The following is a 22,899-nucleotide window of genomic DNA, read 5'->3' on the forward strand; positions in this document are numbered from 1 at the left end:
AGACAACAGTCATATGTTCTGTCATTAAATGTAATGACAAATATGTCATTAAATGTTAAACAAAGAGGTTGTAACAAAAACTTTTATATACGTTCATGAATTTCTCTTGAACATAATTAAAAATAAGGTTAAACTTGATCGGTTGCATTTCTATTTCCTTTCGATATAAAGGAAATCAAAGCTCAGTGAGGTTAGGTTTTACTTTCTGTTGTTTCTTTACGGTTTTCAACTCTTTTCTTCCTCTGCGAGGTAGCTAACAGTCTCCAATAAAAAGGTTAATGTCGCTTTCGAAGAATTAACTGATATCACTGTAAAACTAAATAGACAGACATACCTGCCACACAAAAATAATCGTATACCACGACACGTTTCTCTCGGTTTCCTCGGGATCTTAACTGTCAGTTCCAGATAAGACTACACTGTGTGATGATGCTTGGTCTGATTTAAACATTGCTTGAATTTGGAAAAGCGTCTTCATGAATAGTAAATGAAATGTGATCTCCCTCTTTGCTTCTCTGATCTCATCAATGACACTACAAAGACCCCCGAACCCCCATAACCAGACTCTCAGAGACTCAATTACTGAGTCCTGTTAAATTAAGTTTCCTCTCCGGTGTCACAACCAAGTGCACAAGTCGGTAAATTAATTTGATTTTGAATAAAGAAGCTGCTGCTCCACTGTGTCGCAAGTATAAAATAAACCGTGATGGCTGAGAGCGTTCGCTGAAGCAGAGGCTGAAATTGTTTTTTTTTGGAATGGAATGGAAGTCTGCCAAGATGTTATTAAAAGATGATAAGATATGATGTAAATATTAGTTGTAATCGTTTTTGTGAGCATCATAAATCCTCTCTAGTAAGTCCAAGCCATATTTTAGCTTGAATCAGATTTTATTTTGATACAATTTACAAACTCTACAAAACAAATATACCTGTGCTTTCTAGCTTACACAACTTAGACTATTATTATTAAGGATAGTATTAACATTTCATACACATTAAAATATACATTTAGAAATAAAAACTAAATACATATAAAATGAAATTTTGATGATTATGTTAAGCTTCATTTACGAGTAATGATGATATATTCTCATCGTTATTCATACTACTATGATGGATTTTTAAAAATAATTTTTTATCTATCATCAGTTCGACAGCTCTTTATCTAGTGTAGAAATATTACAGAAACAATAAAAAATCTGTCAAAGATGTTATCAGCCCGGAGGGTTTCATTTTATTTTAATTTATTTCGCTATGTATCCTCGTGTGCTGCAACTTGTCCAACACGTTTAGCCATTTTCACTAGAGCTTTTTGTTACTTTTGTTTATTTTTAATTTGTGTGATAGGAATGTGGCCCTGAAATGTTGCAGCATAAACCTTTTAAAAAATCATTCATGGATCCTGCATGTGATGCCTTGGCTACAACCGCCCAATAGATGGCACAACTACTCACGAGACAGCTGACGTCTAATGCAGGTTGCAGGATGAGCTCACAACAGCAAAGAAGAGCTTACATTGTGTACTCGCCAAAGATGGAGAAAAATCAATAGCCGCAGACTCGTGTGGGCCACAGTCTCACTTTCAGAAAGAACTTGAAGGCCTCGGTAAATAGAGCAGGAGGTTTTTAAGCACCTTGTCTAACTGGGACATTAATTGAAGCGCTAACTTACGATGCAACGTGAAGTAGAGGGAAAGAAGCCGACAACCACACGATGTTCTTGTGACCTTGAGGCGGAAACTGATGGAATGTTTTAACTAAACACATTAACGCTGCTGAAATGAGCATTTCCTGGTGTAAAGAGAAACTACAAATGGAGGATGTTAATCTTGTTAAACAAGATCAGTCAATATAAGTTTGTTAGTTCTGACGATGATATGTTACTGCTGTCACTCACTTATAATCATTACTTGACACTCTTCATGTCTCATTCACCTTTCACAGGCTTTTCCGCAGCCCAACTCTGGTCAGATCCACCCGACGCCTGCACTCACGGACAGAATCGTCCAAACTGACAAACAAAAGCTGAACAGTGGCAAAACTGACAATCTTTGATCAGATTTCGATTTCTACCACAAGAAAAACATTGCAGAGGAACTAAATCCTCATCTTTGTTGTTTAACTCTTGTGTTTTCACATAATTGTTTACTGGCCTTGGGTCACCTTGACCCTGAGAGAAAAATAGTTTTAAAAGGTTAAGCTTATTAACATCAGTCTCCTGTGCAGCGCGACATGTTTTAAAAGACTGATCTTGTTTTATAGTTTTGTTCGTCTCCTTCCACACACTTCCTTTCAGAAGAAGAACACAAAGAAGTAGAGCAAAAAGAAGAAGAGAAAAGATGTCCAAGACAACACACAAGGGAAGAATAATTAATTAAATTTAAAAATATTTACACTAAAAAGATGACAGAAAAATACCCCAATTGACAAAAAAAAAATGAAATACATTTTGAAAAACATGTATTGGCTGGTGTTTCTGTTTGTTAAAGACAGGATTGAATTAGAGCCGCGGCAGAAGAAGAAAACCATGTCATACACTGACTTAGTGAGGGAGAAGATTGAGCATTTTATTTTCTCAGAGCAAAACAAAAAAGCCTGTGCTTTATTATGTTCTTTTCCCAGGAAGTCAAACCCGAGCCAAAACACCCGCAGCTTTCAATCTGACCCAAAGCACGTGAAGCAAATTGTCTAGAAATCATATCAGGGAGAGCGTGAGGAACAAGAGCCGCTCCCAGGGATGGAAAATAAAAGCGTGTGACCCTGAGATGACTGTGATTGGACGAACGGCTCGGAGAAACAAAGTCGACCTCCTTGATGCCGGGGTGCATTGAGAGAAAGTGCGGAATCACAAACACGCTGTGGGAGATCCTGCTGCAAGAGAAAGCCTGTAATCATGCACTAGTTCACACTCTGGCGCTGGAGATCACAGCAGTTTAATCTTTTATGAGAAAGCCGGGGTGGACTTACGCACTTGGAAGGATGAAGTGAAGGGGACTTTGGAAGACACAGGAGACGTCAGTAGTGGTGTTTGAAGTGTGAAAGGCTCTTCCAACTGTGTGAGTCGCCATTGATTCATTGTTTCATAGTAACAGTGATAAAGGTTTAGACCTAAGAACATCTTGTAGTCCAGTGAGACTAGTGGTGGTTTACGATGGGTTACAGTCTCGGGTAGAAACAACATAACTAGAGTGGGCACCAGAACGGGTGGGATTAGTAGATTAAGTTAACCAGAATGGGATGACTAATAAAGTTAACTAAGAATGATTTGTGAAAATTTCCCAGTTTCTACCCTCATGTCAACCTATGTCTTTTGGGATACACAGGTAGAAATGTAGGTCCATAGCCCACTTTTCTTCTTCCAAGAAGACAACCCTAAACCTAACACCAAAAAATCCTCCAAATACCTCCATAATTATTGTCTGTAATTTCCCTCTTGTGATAAAACCTCGACTTAAAATTGTTGTATCGTGAGAGCTCCCAATGTCTACTGTCCAACTCGAAGCTGGCGCAGCATTTACCTTAATTGTTCTTTCTATGTAACAGGCCAGCCTTTAAAGCTTCTACTCGCTATTCTACTTCACTATGGATGTATTTGGATGTTTTGAAGTGTGTCTATTTTGTCAAGGATAGGTGGGCACCGTATGCAAACGCCATAGGGACAAAAAAAAAAAAAAGATTTCTCTGAGATAATCCCAACCCTTAAATCAAAATGAGGGTGAGTAGAAACAAGTTGAAATTTGGATTAGTGAATTATATATTATAAATCATATATTGTGTAGAATGTACATAAAGGCTAATACAAAAAATTAAGAAAAGCTCAGTCTAGTAAAAATTAAAAAAAAATAAAATAAAAAAAGTCTAGAGGACAGAATAATTGCATAAATGTAGTTATTAAGTAACTTCAGATCAATACTACATTTGAATATATAACCTGACAAGAATATATTTAATTTTTACAACTGAGGTTCATAAAATTACTGGCAGGAATCTCGCTTTTTAAGTAAACTCTTAAAAAAAATAAAAATAGAAGGTCACACCAGGAGGACTTAAATTAAGGTATTAATCCTTAAGATTTTCCAAGTATGTCTTTTGAAAACAATTAAATATGTGACTGGGGACATTGGGTCCTTGGTGGCGTCCACCATGATGAACAGGATCACAGTCAAAAATATATTTAAAAAAACGATACAATATCCCATTGAAAGTTCCAAATTTCAGTGTTGGACGAACAGAGAATGTAACAGAGTGACTGTCTAGTACAAATGATGATCTTCTTTTTGATGAATCTTTATTCCAGCAAGGCAGATGCGAGCGATTTAGGAGTATAATGGCTTCGTGCAAATGGATTCCAACGATCTCGTGTTTCCCCGAGCAGCTGGCTCACATCCTGATGAAGGTCATAACTGGAAACCACATGAGAGCAGCCAGCAAGCAAAACAACAAAAAAAACAACACAATTATGTCTTTTCAAGATGTTCCATCTCTCTGGTCATCAGACGTCTCGGGTTTAATGTGGAAACTTTTCGGACGGACTGCGTTTTCAATCATAAACCTGAACGGCTGTGTAATTACTGTCAAAGGATAAAGGGCATATATAAAACTTTCAGCCTTACCTGAGGGAAATCTTTGAACTGGAATTGTTTTCTTTTTTTTTGTGCAAGAGGAGCTAACATTAGCAACAAGAGTTATGTGTTAGATATCATTTAAAATGTCATCTCACAGGTTTATTACAGGTTTCAAGAGTCCTGGAGATCTGCATGGTCACACGTGACTTCTTGTTGTTCAGATCAAATTGGAATATAAGTGTATTTACACTTGAAGGAGGTTTGAGCCGGACAATAAAAAAGCTATGATTACCAAAGCCGTAGCTTTGCTCACACTTCAATTCAAACAAAGTCAACAGTAACAAATTGTCATTCACGCACACGATAAGCCCAAATTAGAGAGAAGTGAGCGTGGGCTGTTACGCGACACCAAGGCTCAGTAAACAGTTAGCTGGTCAGGCTCTTGTTTTAAGTAACTATCTGAGACGCGACCACCGTCTGTATTCAGAGCACGACTTTGTGCAGAAAGTGTATCTTTACCCTTTAAAAGCCTCGTCCTTGGGGGAATGTGATATTGACCGACTCCTATGGGTGATCCACACACCTACTGTGGAATTTTAGCCAATGCCAACTTTCATCAGCTTCTCTCTGCTGAACCTTTTAAAGCAGTTAACTTTTAACTAAGTAGAGAGCTTATTATTCCACTTGGGAAGTAGCAGAAGTTGCCCATTTCAACTATCATTACAGTGATTCACTGACTCGGGTAAGGACTCAGTCGACGAGATGGGACGGCGGCCACATTAAAGTGTTTTAATACAAGATTAATTTTCTGTAAGCCAACACACTTCCAAAATTGTACTATATGGATAATTAGTTAACAGAAACAAGAGCACAATAGCAACATTGGTTTTGATTAAGGGGATTCCTGGTTTGGTCAAGTTCAATTCCAAGAAAAGTTTAGCAGATGGTGGATTCATAAGGACCTTTAGCTGCTGTCCACTCTTAATACATGATTCAATTTTACAAGGAGCAGCAGTATATGGAGAGGGAGTTCGATATTGGTGTTTGGATCAATTTGAAGTTTCCAGACCACAAAGCTTGAGGGAAGAAAATGTTGGCACTCATGGAGTTTTTAAAAGGCAATCCATAAGTGAGTCTACAGTAGGTAGAAGTTCATCAATTCTATATAAAAATAGCTTTTAACATGCTATAGGAGAAAGGTGGCGAGTCATAAGATGTGCATTTCAGTATTTTATTTAACTTAAATGGATACATGTTAAAAGTAAAACCAAGAGTTCAGGGAAAATATTGCCAGTGTTCACAAATTCACAACGCATTCTACAGTTTGAAGAAAAGTTTGCTCTTGATTTTCAGGAAATCATGTAACTTCTCGTAAGAAACACCCCTCGAGACAACCCACTGTAAATGTCTTTAAAATTGATTCTATGATTTGAATAACTCCAATGTTGCTTGATAAATGGATTATCCATGTTTTTTGAGAACTGTGACGTCTTTATTCAAAGCTAAGCCATCCTATTGACTCGATAATCTCTCCTCGTCGCTTTGGCCAATCCTTCTACACAACCCTTTTACTTACTTAACAAAATAAGAAAATGGAAATTACATGAAGCACATTTTAGACAGCAATCACTGGGATAGTGAACAAACTGGCTTTGCAAATGGTTAAGTTACCTATTGCATATTATTTATCCAGTGTTCTTCTGTCATTTGCCTGATAAAAGACAAAGTTTGTCCACCAAAAGACTGGAAACTTGCAGTTCGAATTGTTTTTAGTTTTTTGTATTTGTTCTCAACTTTACTTCTTCTGTTAGTATCACCTTGTCTTTTTCACTGGCCAAACACATACTTTACCCTTATTTACGGGATACGTGCCGTCACAAACCGGACAGGAGAGATGAAGTACTGACGGTGTGTCGTTATTGATATTAGGCGTCAGTATATCGATTATTTACTGCGGCAGAGAGCACATCAAGATTTTGCAAAAAAGTTTTCCCACCTCAAGCCAACATGTTGTCAATTGTGTTTTAGTAGCTGATATTTTGAGTCATGGTCTTAAGGCAACGCTGATACAGAAATGATTGTCTGTAATATCTAGCCTCCGGTTTGGCAAAGTTCCATGCTGCTGCTCAGAATGAATAAATATTTCTTCGAACGTTCAAGAAAACATTTCAGTCTTTCAAATGGCAGCATGCTCCTCACCCTGAATACAAAACGTCTCTCTAGTGTAGGTAAGGTTTCTCGTCCCCAGCCTTCAATCGCTCAAAACTAGACAAAAGCTCATTTCTACTCACCTTCAACAATCTTTTAGCCGTCTCTACCCTGGAGGGTTTCCTGTGCATGCCCAGGGGCGACCCTAGCGGATGGTCAAACATCATTTTGAAAAAGAATCTGTGGCGTCTACGCTCGGTGCTGCAGCAGCTGCGAGTTGCTCTGCCGGCAAACAAAGAACCGCTTTGACCTCACCAGCCTTTTTCCTTTCATTAGTCCGGAGACACACCCAGAGCCATTAAATTGTATTTCCCAGCAAGTGTATACAAACAGAAAACAATCTCCGGCTTCTAAATCTCCTGCACATTACCACCTAATGGAGGCCTGAGACAGTGCCAGCCAAGAATAGCATTTAGTTTCAGAGCCGCAAGAGTCCTCATAAACACAGTCTATTTTAATTGCAGGACGTCTAATTGCATCAGGAGAACAACATGATCAGAGAGAATTAAGATAATTAGCAAGTGGGGTTTGATTATATGGATGCTGAGGGGGTTAGCACAGGGAAACAATAAGTTAAAGGGTTTTCTTAGAACCTAAATAATTGGGTGGGTCAAACACATAGAGCAGTTTCTTATAATAATTTTGGCACAACATCTGGGGTATGAAAGGCTTCTCTAATATGTAAGCAGCTCGGTCAACTACTTAATGTTCATTAAATCACAAAAACAAATGGGTTAAAATGATGTTCTTAACCCTTGTGTTGTATCTGGGTCGAGGTGAACGACCTCCCTGCGAGCAGAATGACATATGCTGTGGTGGGACGCTCCTGTACTTGTGGTCTGTTTTGACACGATGAAAACAAACTGGGTTGTATGCGGAAAAAGAAGTAGCAACAAGATGGATTTTAGTTTTATCTAAGAAAAGGACTGAGTGTCATAACTTCATCTGAATATGTCAAAGAGTTTATCCTATCTAGAAAAATAAAACAAACTTTTGGAAGTGGAACATTAGAATTATCAATTGAAAAAAAAACAAAATACGAAAAGCCCACATCTGAACATAAAGGAAGTAGGAATGTAGAAAATTGTAACCATTCCATTATTACCTCAACAGCGGAATAGTATGGATTTGAATGTACAGTATATTGGTTTTATTATTATTAATTAATAATAATTATTATTATTAATAAAACCAATATACTGTACAGTTTTATTATTATTAATTAATAATAATTATTATTATTAATAAAACCAGTATACTGTACATTCAAATCCATTGAAGAGGCTCTGCATAGAAGAGTGGGAAACATACTCCAAATCTAGTTGAATAATAAATATTAATTAGTTACTTTAAAATAATTGGTCAAATTTGAGGCAAACCTTTTCTTACAGAGGTGGTAAAATAACTGATGCTGTCACAGCTGGTCAGTATGAACCCCCACAACTATAACCTTTGACTGACTTGTACTTGTAGAAGCACACAAATATGCATCTACATACGCAAGCGTTGACTTTTTGCATTGGATTACCAAACAAGAAAAACATTCAAGAGTGAGATGATGCCTGTCTAATACCAGGCAGGTGATTGACAGAATGATCCAATAAAAACACTGTAATCCTTGTCAGTGGCATCTCAGGCAACACCGGAGTCAATAAAATATGACAAATCCTCTTTTGATTTTCTCGGCAGCCGTCCTCAAATTGCCTTTCATGCACCAGCGAGGAGGCTCTTGACGGGTTTTAATGAGCTCAGGGGGCAGCATTTCAGCAGGACGCCAGCATCAGCGCTGCACCTGCACTTCAGCGAGGAGACAGAAATGGTGTGTAAGTGTGAGCGTGAGTGCAAGACATTTAGCCACATGGGGACAGTAAATATTCAAACCCAGTGCTCGAATTCAACAGCCTTCTAGGTTGAATCATCAGCCCACACGCTGAACAATATTTTTTATCATTAAAGCGTCAGCAGCCGACTCTGAGTCACTGTGCTGCAATTTAAGCATTGAATATTTGATTAAGGACTTTCATAACCCGAGGCCTTCTCTCCATTACAATAAAAACCCACTTCGATCACGATTCTGGCAAATAACTGTTTTACAAATAGAGCGTTTTCTCTTTTAATCAATCTGTCAGCAATACAAAGACGTAGAAGAAAGAAACATGTTCTTTGGCATTTATCTGTGAACAAAACATTTTAAATAGCGTAGTCTGGAGACTGTTCAATCTAAGCTGCATTTTGATGTGCTAAATGTGTTCTTAAAAGATCTACATTATTCATTTTGGGGGGTTTATTATACATGCAGAGCAATAAAACCTGAGAGACAACAATGTAATATATCATGACAATCCTACGCAGCAATATACTATGAATAAATAACATGATGAATATTAAACAAAAGATAAGTGTCAGAGTTGTAGGAACAATACCCATTGACAAAGCCACACTTCTCTGGGCTTTTCCACAAACAAGTTTAGACAGCGGTTTAAACTGGCATCACTAAGAATTCAACTGATCTTTTATGGAAAATATTTCATCTGCCGCCGCAGAAGGACTTAGAGATGTAGAGATGAAGTGATAATGGTCATGCATTGATTATGGAAAGATTGTAACTTCCTAATATGTCCATTAACTATTACGATACATGAATATATATGTTCTGATCCTGAGAGTTTGATGGCAGTTTGTCTCCCAAATAACTGAGCTCCAAATCAGACCTCATGAAAATGACAATAAAATGAAACTATATATACGTTATATAGACGTTTTATATATATATATATATATATATATTAGAGAAGTTAGGCAACAAGACTTTTTCCTTAGCAGCCATATATTTTCTTTTCATTTTCATTCATTGGTCATTTAAAAAAGATAGTACTCTGAAAATAAATCAATTGTATTATCCATTTGGAGACCACTCAGTTATTATCGTTGTTCTTAGTTTATTTGTTTACCTTGTATGCTGCCCATCTGGAATTTGAATCATTTCATTTGCTTCTACACGCAACTTCCCGTATTCATTTCCAAACTATTGTGCTTGCCTAGAGAGTTTATTTAACCCTTGTGTTATCTAAGGGTAAAGTAAGTAAGTAAGTAATTTTTATTTATATAGCGCTTTTCCAGACCAGGGTCACGAAGCGCTTAAACAATCAAAACAATATTCAATAAAGTATATACTTTAAAGATCAAGATAAAACTGATAACACAACAGGAGTTCCAGAAAATCAAGGAAAAGCCTGAACAAATAAAAACGTCTTCTTGAAAGAGTAAGTAGACTCCATCAAGCGCACCTTGACTAGTTTGTTGTCAGCCAAGTTCATCGAGCTATCAACTGAGGCCTCTGTCTCCGCATCGTCACAAAGGGATACCACAAACACATTTGTTTTCCAGCCTCTGGGTGACCTTGACGCAGAGACAACACAAGGGATACCACAAACACATTTGTTTCTGGGTTAAAGAATCTATTTATCATTTTTACATATGATGTCAGAGAAGCACAATTTCCTGAATTATCTGTGTCTGGTTGTTTATAAAAGAGCTAAAGGCTACAGTCTAAATTTGTGGTTGAATCTTCTGGAAACTTCAATGACTTAGTTAGTCAATAGTTAGATTTATTTTATTAAACCACAAATGATGGCAACCAACCTTGCTATGAAAATCTGATTCATCTTAAGAGAATTTAAGGGGCAACCAAATCTAAGTCTTCCACAAATTATAGTCCTTTTTTCATACACCAAAATAAGTATATCTTCAATGCACACTGGACATTAAAGTGCTGCAGGTGTAATACCAGCAGCTTCCAAGGCCGTCCCGGTCAGTGCACTGCTGACAAACAGTGACAGCAGAACCCGGATGCTGCTCTCTGAGGCTGCAATGTGACTGTGGGCCCTTGAAATGGATTACTAATGGATCTGATGGAATGAAAAAGAAAGAAAAAAAAAAAATACTGCAGAGAGGGAAGGCTGGGGCGACTGCACACTGTTGCTTTGTCATGAAGGAGGGAAGAGAAATAAAGACGGTGGATGAGAAAGAAGGAGAGAAAAGGAGGGAGACCCAATTGAGGAAGGAGATCATCAGAGAGCGGCAGATGTGCACGGAATAAATAGAAGACCTTCAGGAAGTGACACATGTGGACAAAACTGCAGCAATTTTAAGCAGTGGTTAGTGAATGCTTGGGCCATTGGGAAGAGAAATTCACTGGGACAGGTACAGGAGAGACACGAATCAGCTGGACTTCACTTGTCCATTCTAGAGCAGTTACACGTGTGAGCAGTGTGCAGGTGAAATCCCTGTATCTGAGAAGAGTTCCTTTTTCCCTCTGTCAATTCACAGCTGCAGGCTGGAGCTTGTGTTGCGGTTTGAAACTAACATCCCAGGAGCAGTTTGTGTCCCTTTGTAAGTGTTGCATTGCGTTTCTTAGCAAGTCATGCTGTTGTGCTGTAAGACCAGCTGACGCAAGCGCAAATCCAGCTCTAGGTAGGATTCAATGATCAAAAGTTCTGCAGGTGAAAGACACTTCTTAACAACCCTGCAGCCCCGAGAGTGGCTAGCGGTGAACTATGGTGCCCCTGAAGGGCAAAAAACAGATATAGCGAGAAACACACCAGCAGCGTGATGAGCTTAAAATATAAATGTGTGCGGCCTAATCTCCAGCGACCTTCCTGGCTTCAAGAATTACTGTACATATGCCGGGTCAAGTGGAGACAACGCATGGGACAACCTACAACACATTTTTTATACTGACCACTGGGTCACCTTGACCCAGAGAGCATACAAAGGTAAACATATTTTTAACCCCTAAATGATTCAAAAAGTATGATTAAAAAAACACTCATGCCACAATTTAAAACAAACTGGCAAATATAGATATACGGTATTTTTAAACTAATATATTTTGTGTGAAAAAGATCTATTTGAGATAGTTGTAATAATTAATACTCTCAAGAAGTAGTTACTTTTTTATTGAGCAATTACAAATGAGTTTACTAGGACAGGGCATCAAATTGGACAACATATAAGCTAAAATGAGCAGGTCCAAATGTCAATCTACCTAGTGCAAAAATTCGAAACTGGCTGATCTAATAAAAACAGTTTAGCAAACCAACTAATTCGGCGAACCTTATGTTTACATCGGTCTATTGGTAAATTGTATTGCTAATCCAATCAGCTTCTCCCAACACAGCACACTACACAATAAATAAACTCATCTCATGCCTCCCTTTATTCTGGTTTTATTCTGTATGGTCACGTTTTCGTTCTCCCCACATGAACCTGACTAATGGCACACGACTAAAGCTCTCCTGCCTTTTATATACCCTCAGCTTCCAGACCAGTGTGAGAGATGATGGACCAAATAATTTCATATAGGTGGTAAGTATGTGTTCCTGCCCTAGTGTTTTCTTTTCGGTTTTCAAGGGGTTTGTTTGTTTTATTCCCTGGTTCAGTAGGTTTTCGTCTTTGGACTTTTGAACATTTTGTGAGATACTGGAATATCTATTGTTTGTGAGATTGTGGACTTGTTTTTACTGTGTTTTGAATTTCTTTACATTAAATCATTTATTGATTTGTATACAGTAATTTATTAATCGTACTGCTCCTGTGCGTAAGACTTTCCACTCACACTTGGCTTCCCCTTCATTCCGATCATGACACCTCCGACTGTAGCACCAGCCATATAATCAGTTCCTTTTTTTTTCAATTTCATGAACTGCTACAACACAAAAGGCAATATTCTTTCTTTTCATTCCCTTCACTTTGTATATCGGAGTAATTCTTCACACACGGGGGGGGTTTTGCCTTAATCGCTGAGGCTTTACCACATTTGTCAGTGAAAAAAATGACACGTATGTTTAAGGAATTTTTCACCCACAATTAAAATGTCACTTATGTTCTACTCAAACACGTCAACTGGTTGTAATCTGGGTCTTTTTAGAGTTACAGTATAGGCAAAAATGTATGTCCACATGATGGTCACAACCGGATCTCTTTTTCTTTGGCCAAAAAGATTGTTTGGATGAAAATAAACTAGCCTTTATTTTAAGCTTGTTTAGCAGAAGCTTAAAGACTAACATGTAACAGACAGGAAACAATCACGCTCAAGCTCCAGGGGTAGACAGTAGACACTGGGAGTTTGTGGATAATCCCAACCCTTAGTCGAGATTAGGGCTAGTAGAAAATGAGTAAAATTTGAATTTTGGGTGAACTTTTCTTTTAAGCTTCTCTCTGCACAAGGACATTTTATTAAATATTGCTACTTTAAACTGCTTTAAAGAACGAGGACTGATGAAAGCCCCTGTTTCAGCCGCCAATTTCAGAAGACACTGATCAAAGAAACTAGTAACACCAAGTAAAAGATGATATTTTCTGATTTACAATAGTCTTGATCAACATTTATCAGACACGACAGCAGACAAACAAAAAGCTGGGAAGTGTATTTCAATTCAAGTCAAGTGTTCTGTCCGAGAAGATTAGGATCAGTCTAATCATGCTGCTACATTTTCAGTTCAAGTCATTTAAACAAAACTGTCATGTGGCTCATATAATTTCTCGAGAAAAATAAAGACAGATCAAATTACTACTGACACCATAACGAAATCAGGTAAAATGAGGGGTTTAAATTTAAAGGTGATCTGCTAGCACAGAAATGAGTTTAATGATAAAAAAAAGTTAAGTTTTTACCAACAAAATTCAACCACCTGATCTGATTCCTTCGTAGGGTAAAGCTTGCATCTGTCACACTCTTTTCATATATGTTTTTATTAATGTGTCATGAATCTGGATAGAGATTCACATGTATGATAAAATGATAACCGCAGATATTTTGATGGATATCCCCTGCTATACATGATCGATGGAAAGCCATTTATACATTTTTGGCATGAATTTTTCCAATGATTTAGAACTTACCACAATTAGAAAATAAAAATGCTATTAAAAAGAGCAATTACAAAGTAAAACTTGAACTTATTGGAAATGATAAACAGAATATAGAATAGGTACTAATATTGCCTTAAACTACAGGTTTTGTGAGAGGGATCATTTTGAACAGTTGTCTTATTTTTTTAACCCTTTTTTAAAAACTATGTTTATTGGACACATGTCTATTGCTAAATATAAAGGTGAAGACTTTGAGCCCATTTCTGATCCATTCATTTTCTATGCCGCTTAATCCCTTATGGGGGTCGCGGGGCTGGAGCCTATCCCTGATGAGGTTAAAATAAAGTGTAGACAATATATATATATATATATATTGTATGAGTTGTCATTTATTTTACCGATTAGACCAGACACAAAAATAGCTCAGCTTCTCCAACTATAACAAGATATAAATAGAATTTTTTGGTGTCAACACATCTCGTTTCACTTGGGCGAGGCGTGTAAGACACGAGAAACACTGGCGCGTGTGAACGTGTGGCGAGGGCAAGAGGCGAGGTCACGGATGCAATGTTTCGCTTCACTTCTTCCATTCAGCGGCAGGTCAGAGTTACGAGCCGAAAGATAAAGAAAAAACAAGAAAGAGAAATAAAGGAGTGAAAGTGAGAATATGCTTTAACTGGACAGTAAAAAGGACCAGAAACTCTTTCATTTTTATAGATCGGTTAGGGAACATACAAAAAAAAAATAACAACATTTATATTTTATATTACATTATATAATTATATTATTATGAAATCTTAGATAAAGCATCCATTAAATTATTTTCTACCATTTATGTTTCTTGGTCATAGAGGACGATTCCCGCCCATATCTGGGGCGATAAAAAAACCCACTTAAAATTAACTTAAATATATCCCTTCACCTTGGCATAAAGTCTAACATGTTTTTCATTCATTGACAAAATAATAAAACATTTGCATATATATTGCTATCATGTCATCTGTGTTTTATCTTATCAATATCATCTTTGGGGACCGTAAATGAAAATGAATTTTTGAACTTTTACTCTGAAACCATCTCAAGGATGGGATATTGCAGCATCCAGACAGATTCAAGGGGCCCAATGGAAACAACTGTCTCTCTCTATTATATCAAACATATCTGTTCACTAACTGCTCTAATGTTTTAGTCAGTTTTAGTGGTCATGTGGGGCGACCGCCCCGCAATTATACATAATATAGTTTTTTCTCCATATCTATATTTTAAGGATCAATTTATTAGTGAAATGTTACAATCTGGCTATTTAAAAAAACAAACATGTATTTTAGCTCTTTTACAATCATGAAAAATACAAACTATGTGACTCTAGTTGAGCTCAAGTAACTAAATCTATAGAATAAGAATAAAATGTGTTTAACTTTCTTTCGTCTTGAGCTCTATTTACATATATATGTACATTTAAATGGGATGTGGTTTTGTTATCATTTGCAGCAATCATAAGACATCAGGGATAACAAACAAATGGCTATCACTATACCAAGTTCAAAACAAAATAGACATGTTTTACAGGTTTGGCTCAAATATTAAGCAGTGCTATACTATTGTTGAATGGGTAATATTTGTGAAAATAGAAATGCAGTTTTATGGGTGTCATGTTACAAAGGAAGCATGTCCATTATAGAACAAAATAATGAAACTATGGGTTTCATTTAATGAAAGGGGACTTAGGTTTAGCTCTCTTAAACTATTGATCTACGTACTGATAAATCAAACATGTTTATGTTTAATAAATATATCAGTACTGAGTAACTATTTCCAAGATGACACCACAAAAATACAATCTTTTGTTTACAACACTGGCAATAAAAGGTTCTGATTCTGATATTTTAAATTCGACCAAATAAAAAGTCTTATCCGTCTATAAGCACTCTGAAATATTCTCAATATTCTTCCTCGCCCTGTACGATCTGAACATTTATTTTACACAGACATCAAGACATTAATAACGCGCGAACGCATCGCTGCTCTCCATCTCAGATGAATGTTGAGCTGTCATGTTCACAGCAACCTGGCAATCAAAACTGAGACGCTTCCAGTTCTTGACCTGAGTTTACTGTGACATAACAGAGAAGATGTCAGAGGCTCCCCTGAGATTTGGCTCTTCAAGCAGGCCAGTTTCCATTATTTCTGCCCCACGCCTAGAAGAAAGTTTGTGTCTGAGAATAACCACCACAGCTCAGGATGAAGTGCTGTTTCTTCTGTCATCAGTCATTAGTTTCTCGGAAACTCTCAGCAGCTCATGGAGTTGAATCCTGATCACTTTATTTATGAGGTCCGCGACAGCAGCGAACACCATTAATGTTCAAGAAAATTTCGACATCTATCATATAAATGTTCCACGCTTATCGGGTTTTCCAGCGTGTGCATCAAATGTTATCATCGTCTTGTCTCCTTCATCTTCGAGCAGCTGTTGCAAGTCAGGACGCGAACAAAAAAAGTCGGACCATAGTCTTGATGGATGGAGACGGTGGAACAAGGGGAATACTCAGTGGAGCTCAATCTCACTTCACACATACATTCTTCCCTTTCTTAGCGCTTTTGCTTCTGGGCGTCAAAATTGCAACTACCTTGATAAATGATCTACTGTCTAAGAAGACTGCAATAAATGCTTTTACCATGTATTTGCTAAGGTGTCAGCACCAACATGATTTGACAAAGGCACATTTTAAATTACCACAACTCAACCTATCTTTAGCTTATTTGTGCAAGCATCACCTAAGAGTTGGCCCTCAGTTCTAACTGCAAAACAAACACTAGATTCACCTGGACATGCAAAACAAAGAAGTAGGGAGTGCTACTTTCTGGGTCTAAGGAGGGATCGTGTCAAATGTAAAAAAGTAAAAAGATTAGATCCATAGTACTTACAAAAATGTCACATTGCATTAGCGGTGCTGTGGTTAGTGCGACTGGCAGAAAATGATTGAAGGAATGACGAGCATAATATGTTCTATGGCTGGCAGCCAACTCTGTATTTCTGTGTTTTCTGGCTTTTCAGTAGAACCCTTCTGAACCATTGGTGTGACTGAAGCAATTCTGTAAGCTGATACTTTTGAACTATGAAGTGGTCTAAGATTTCAGTCAACTACAGAAATAATTATGCTAAATGTGGCCCCAGATGTTTAGGGGACAGATTTAGTATTCCTTTTAAACTGATGACTTTTTCAATAGTCCAATAAATATTTATTATATTGAGTTTCACACCTCTGATGTTTCCATGATTCACTGAATGGGAATGGGAGCTGATAAAGATCAGACAGATCACATCCTGCAGCCATAGAGGGATTTTTAAAACCTGTTATCCACCAATTAAACTTAAAAAGAAGGAGTTATGAGTAACTTTCTACCACACGAAAAAGTGTAGTCAAAATCTCAAAGTTATATTGAATCACTTTATTATTCTGAGGAGGAAATTATATTGGAAAAGAAGTACAGACCTATTTTTAAACAATTCTATAGCCATGATGAAACTAAACCTACACCACCTGTATATCACTGTCATTGACAATTCTTTTAAGTACACCCTAAAGACACTCGACGTAGAAATACAACATCCTGAAGCCACTGAGAAAAGCAGTTAAAAGACAATATACAGTATCATCACAGTCCCTATCCCTTCTGAGTCACATTGGTGCCGCACTCCTCTCATTACTGCTCTCAACATTACGACTATCTTTGTTTCGTTTGTTCACTCCGTCTTTCTGACATCTGCCTCGCTCTTATACTCTCTGATTCTCAGTTTCATCATCACTCATCCACATTTAATTGGTGAACCTGACTTTTTACACAGGCCTGCAGACTGCACACACCCAGCAAAGGTCTAAATTAGGAACAGGAGAGCCTCTAGTGGGGGTAACAAGTACTTCAGCTCCTGCTAGTGTCTTAACAGCATTAGTGCAATAATTGTTTCCAAAATACTATTCTAGAAATAAAAACTTGATTTTTTTTTTTTTTCATAGAGGAATAAACAATTTGCAGGTTAGATTTATTTTTAAGTTCTTAATGATTCATTGAATATGTATTTATGGTTTTCGTTTTTGAATGCCATAGTAGGTATCAGCCTCTGTCCATTTAACCATCCCAACACTTTCTTCTGTGCTTTGACTGAAGTTAACATAATTTCATGAACTCACTCACTGGCTATGATCTACTAATTCAATGAAACATGACATCAGTTTCACTAAAGGTACCATCTATTGGCCTTTCAAACTGTTTCATACATGATACAGGATCAGCTGCTTCATGATGTATCAACAACTCATCACTAGTCTATAGGTGCAAGTGGTCATATGTGCCTGTGATCATCCATCTATATGTGCCTTTGATCATCAATCTATATGTGCCTGTGATCATCAGTCTATTTATGCCTGTGATCATAAGTCTATATGTGCCTGTGATCATCAGTCTATATGTGCCTGTGATCATCAGTCTATATGTGCCTGCGATCATCAGTCTATATGTGCCTGTGATCATCAATCTATATGTGCCTGTGATCATCAGTCTATATTTGCCTGTGATCATCTATGTATATGTGCCTGTGATCATCAGTCTATATGTGCCTGTGATCATTCATCTATATGTGCCTCTGATCATCAATCTATATGTTCCTCTGATCATCCATCTATATGTGCCTGTGATCATCAGTCTATATGTGCCCGTGATTATCAGTCTATATCTGCCTGTGATCATCAGTCTATATCTGCTTGTAATCATCAGTCTATATCTGCCTATGATCATCAGTCTATATGTGCCTGTGATCATCAGTCTATATTTATGTGCCTGTGATCATCAGTCTATATGTGCCTGTGATCATCAGTCTATATGTGACTGCGATCATCAGTCTATATGTGTCTGTGAACATCAGTCTATATGTGCCTGTGATTATCAGTCTATATGTGCCTGCGATCATCAGTCTATATGTGTCTGTGAACATCAGTCTATATGTGCCTACAATCATCAGTCTATATGTGCCTGCGATCATCAGTCTATATGTGACTGCGATCATCAGTCTATATGTGTCTGTGAACATCAGTCTATATGTGCCTGCGATCATCAGTCTATATATGCCTGCAATCATCAGTCTATATGTTCCTGCGATCATCAGTCTATATGTGACTGCGATCATCAGTCTATATGTGTCTGTGAACATCAGTCTATATGGGCCTGTGATCATCAGTCTATATGTGCCTGTGATGAGTCCAGTATTTTCAGCAAAGGGAATGATTTCCTTTCTCCTCCTCCACAATCGGATCCTGGTTATGAATTAATCATAAGCTATTCCTCCCCTGCTGGCATCATAGTTCAACGCAGGAGCACACACGAGCATTATGTTTGATCAATGACAGACAGTTTAGGATTTGTTGTTGAAGGAGAAATTAGTGAAACGAAGACAGAGAGTAAAAGGCCATGTCTGGGTAGATTTAGAACATGACAGCAATCAGGAAATGATGGAGGAGCGCTGTTTAAGGGGGATTAATGTCGAAACCAAAAACAAGACGAATCCTTCACTCTCTGTGTTTGTGACTGAAATTCGTTGTGCTCCTGACAGCTGTGCGTGTCGGTGGATAAATGGTGAAGTAATGGCTCTATCCTCCAAGAGCTGCGATGTGAAAGGAATATGATTAATAATCTGGTCTAGCACAGGAAAAGTGCTTGAGCGAACTACTTTATTTGGAGTGAGTTCAACTTTTCCAATCAAAACAGAGCTGAAGGGTAAAGGGATGAGGGACACTCGATGGTGTACCGCAAGCACACCACTAGATGTCACTAGATGTTAAGCTCTACAACAGTAGTCTCGAGGCAAAACAAACTCTGTAGACAGTGTGATTGTAAATGCAAATATCTCTCCTTCAGGTTCCTCCTGAGCCTTATTACAATGTACTGTTGCTGGTTTCAGGCAAAAATGAATTGATGTTTACTCTTCTGACCACATCTTTAGAGAGAAGTCAAACTTTTTACCCTCTATTACACTCTTTGGTGGGACAGTATCTGATCAGTGGAGCTAAATGAAGGACCCTACAAAGGAGTGGAAGGACGATGTACTGAAACTTTCAGGAAGTGGGAGGACTATAAGGGGGATCAACTAAGTCTGCCAACATCAGAAACAGAAGCTTAAGTGTGTAGGTAGAAAACAAGTCCAAAAACAAACAGTTGTGCATTGTTGAAATTGCTCTTTGTGTGGGTGGTTTCTCATTGTGTATGGTTACGACTCCAGTTGTGTTATAAATCAGGAGTGTTTATTCTGAGTACCCGGCAGTGCCCAATGTGTCGTCGCACATCAATACAAACAGAAAAGGGAATTTGGTGCGAGTCTGGGGATACAAATCTATGATATATGAAATTTAACGGGAAACAAAATGTCACCATGAAGCAAAGCTGTGTGCTGCTACACCTTCAATAATCAACTATTCTGTTTTACACACTCTTTCATAGAGATTTTCTTGTGCGGTGGCCGTGGTTGGCTCGGAGGATAAGCATGTGGATGAAGTCTCAAAGTGGTAGATTATGAGAGCACAGTGGGTTCAGTGGGAAGCCCCAGCGGGTAGATCACATTTTTATCCCACAGGGACAGAAAACTCATCCTCGCAGTGTGGTACAAATGTCACCTCCAGCAGACTCCCTCATTAGAAGCACACAGCAGGACTACTGCTGAAGCCTGGATTGACTTTAAGAGAACCTGGAGTCACAGTGTTGCAAAGACACTCTCACTGCACAACCAATTATTGCCAATCGGACTGCACCGACGAACACTAAATCGGTGTCGGTGAACCAGACTCATGTTCTCTTAATGTGAAAATCAAATGACCTTTTTTCCAAAAAACAACCTACCTGTGAAAAACATAAATATCCACAATTAATGAAGCCTGGTAGAACAGTCAGAAACACTAATGTTGCCTAGGTAACCTCTAAATATGACCATGAATGTGCTCGATGTTGCGCTTCCCTGATCAGAGAAGTATATTTAGTTCAATTACACACACCTTATCTCAGCCTGGACAGGATTATGAGGTTGATGAGCTTGCTTTCTCAAATATAATTGTATCACACACATTCATTAAAGTGAGAAACCAACTTTGACATTGCAGTGAAAAATATAAAAATGTCTGCCATGTATCCATGTACATGTAATGTTACGCAAAAATGATCCAGCATTTCATCAGCTGAACGATAAAACAAAGAAATGGAGACAGTAAGCAGCTTTAGAGAGATTTAGTTTCAGCACCATGGACAGCGACGTCCGACGCTATTCAGCACCTAGGACAGTTTTGGTATCTGGTTTTACACGAGGATTATAATCCCACCTGTCAAAACCAAGGTGACCCAGTTTATTGGTTTGGAAATCCCTCCATAAATAAATCCTTAGCAGTAAACAAACCTGTAGGCGGGAGAATAGTTGGGAGGAAGATTTAGTACATTTTTTCAAGGAAGTATTATGTGTGAATGTATTCGTGGTATTTGTAGTTATATATGCCATACTCGCATTTATATATATGCCATACTCGCATTTAGATGATGAATATACAAGTGAACATGTGAATAATCTAAGCCTTCTATTGTATACATCAATGCACACACTCACACAAGTCTTAAAATACCGGTACACTGTGGAAACCAAACTTTTACTTAAATTATAATGATCTTGATATAATCAGACAGATTTTAAAATGTAAATTCATAAGAAAGCTTTGTCAACCTCTACTAAATAAGATTATCCGAGAATGTATTCACGCCGGAGCTAATACAATATCAATATTTTCCAATATTAATGTTAAATATTAAAAGCAACGGAAAAATGAATAGAAACAATATTGTGTACTATAATTAATGATGTTAAAATAGTTGAACAGACAATTATTGCGAGAAAGAGGGAAATTGAATCAGAGCCAATTCAGGAATCTAACTTTAAAATTAAATTTCTACCAGGGTTAACAGTGGCGCTGTTGGTTTCCTGACTTCGATCGTTTGTTGTAGCTAAAAGCATCTTGTCATTCTGACCTGTTGACCACAATTTAAAGGTTGATTTCAACTGTGTTTATTATGTTACATTTCTGGTTTTAGTCCAATCACTTATGAATCCTTATAAAAAAATATATATTTAAATCTTCCATATTTCTGTAATTCATATTATTTAAATAGAAGAAGTAGAAGAAGAATGGCTATTTGTAAAGCACCTTCTAGACCAGGGTCACAAAGTGCTCTAACAGTGACGCATTCACACACATAATCACACACTGATGGGAGTAGGCTGCGACGCAACGCGCAAGCCATCAGGAGAAATCGGGGTAAAATGTCTTGCTCAGGGACACAACGTCCCAAACTCGTCCGGAGCTGGGATTGAAATAATCATTTTTCCTTTGCTTATCTTAGTCCTGACTCTCTTTTAGAGACAGTTTGAGAAAATAAATCTCAACTCTGTTTTGTTGGAGGTAACTGTGGTGTTGTGTAAATGTCGAACAGACATCTGATTTATCGACACAAGTTGATCAACTTTCTCAGACACCATCATCATCACCATCATCTCTCTCCTCGCTCTCGCCTCCTTGGGAACCAGACGATGACGTCAGAGGACAAGCGAAGGTGAGATCTTACTTCTTCCTCGTCGGAGAGCAGGCGCTGCTGCAGCCGAACATCTGGCTCGTCCGCCAGCTGCTCCGAGTCCGCGCGTGTCCCCAGAAGATGACTCGCCTCCGGAGGGTTCGGGAAGGATGTGTTGGTGTTGATGTGCCCGGAGAATCTCTGATGCAGGGACGCCATTGGAAAGAATCGCTCGAGAGTCACAGCGTTTAGTTTCCTCGTCGGCAAAAATGACGCATTTTCCCCCCGAGTTGAGGAGACGTGAGTGAAGCAGCACGTCCTGTGTGCGCGTGTCCGCGTCTTCTGCACTTTAACGTCCCGCTGACACGCACATGTCCTCGGAGGAAGCAAATGTCTGCGGTGGAAACTTGTCTTGACTTCGTAGATCAAGTGTTTCCAAGAGTTTGTTGTGGCGTCTTCTTCGGTCAGCGAGTGTACCTCCGGAAGAGCAACAGCGACCCCAAGTGGAGGACGGTGGTGCCTCCATCAGCAGTATGAAAATTTAATATTTTAAAATTCATTAATCAATTTTTTAACTTTCAATTAAAACCACATATTTTAAGTATATACTTTATTGAATATTGTTTTGATTGTTTAAGCGCTTTGTGACCCTGGTCTGGAAA

At 38.1% G+C, this 22,899-nt stretch overlaps 1 protein-coding gene across 1 annotated transcript in view; it reads right to left on the minus strand.

Annotated features, from left to right (window-relative positions):
* Positions 1 to 22,659, minus strand: part of dpp6a (dipeptidyl-peptidase 6a) — a 145,900-nt gene extending 123,241 nt beyond the window's left edge. The window contains exon 1 of the mRNA XM_087789270.1: positions 22,292 to 22,659. Coding sequence (XP_087645396.1) covers positions 22,292 to 22,456 — 165 coding nt within the window. The 5' untranslated portion in view covers positions 22,457 to 22,659. The remainder of the gene's footprint in view (positions 1 to 22,291) is intronic.
* Between the last annotated feature and the right edge of the window lie 240 nt (positions 22,660 to 22,899).

Source organism: Callionymus lyra, chromosome 4 (assembly GCF_982586985.1).
Source record: "Callionymus lyra chromosome 4, fCalLyr1.hap1.1, whole genome shotgun sequence".
NCBI classification, from domain to species: domain Eukaryota; kingdom Metazoa; phylum Chordata; class Actinopteri; order Syngnathiformes; family Callionymidae; genus Callionymus; species Callionymus lyra.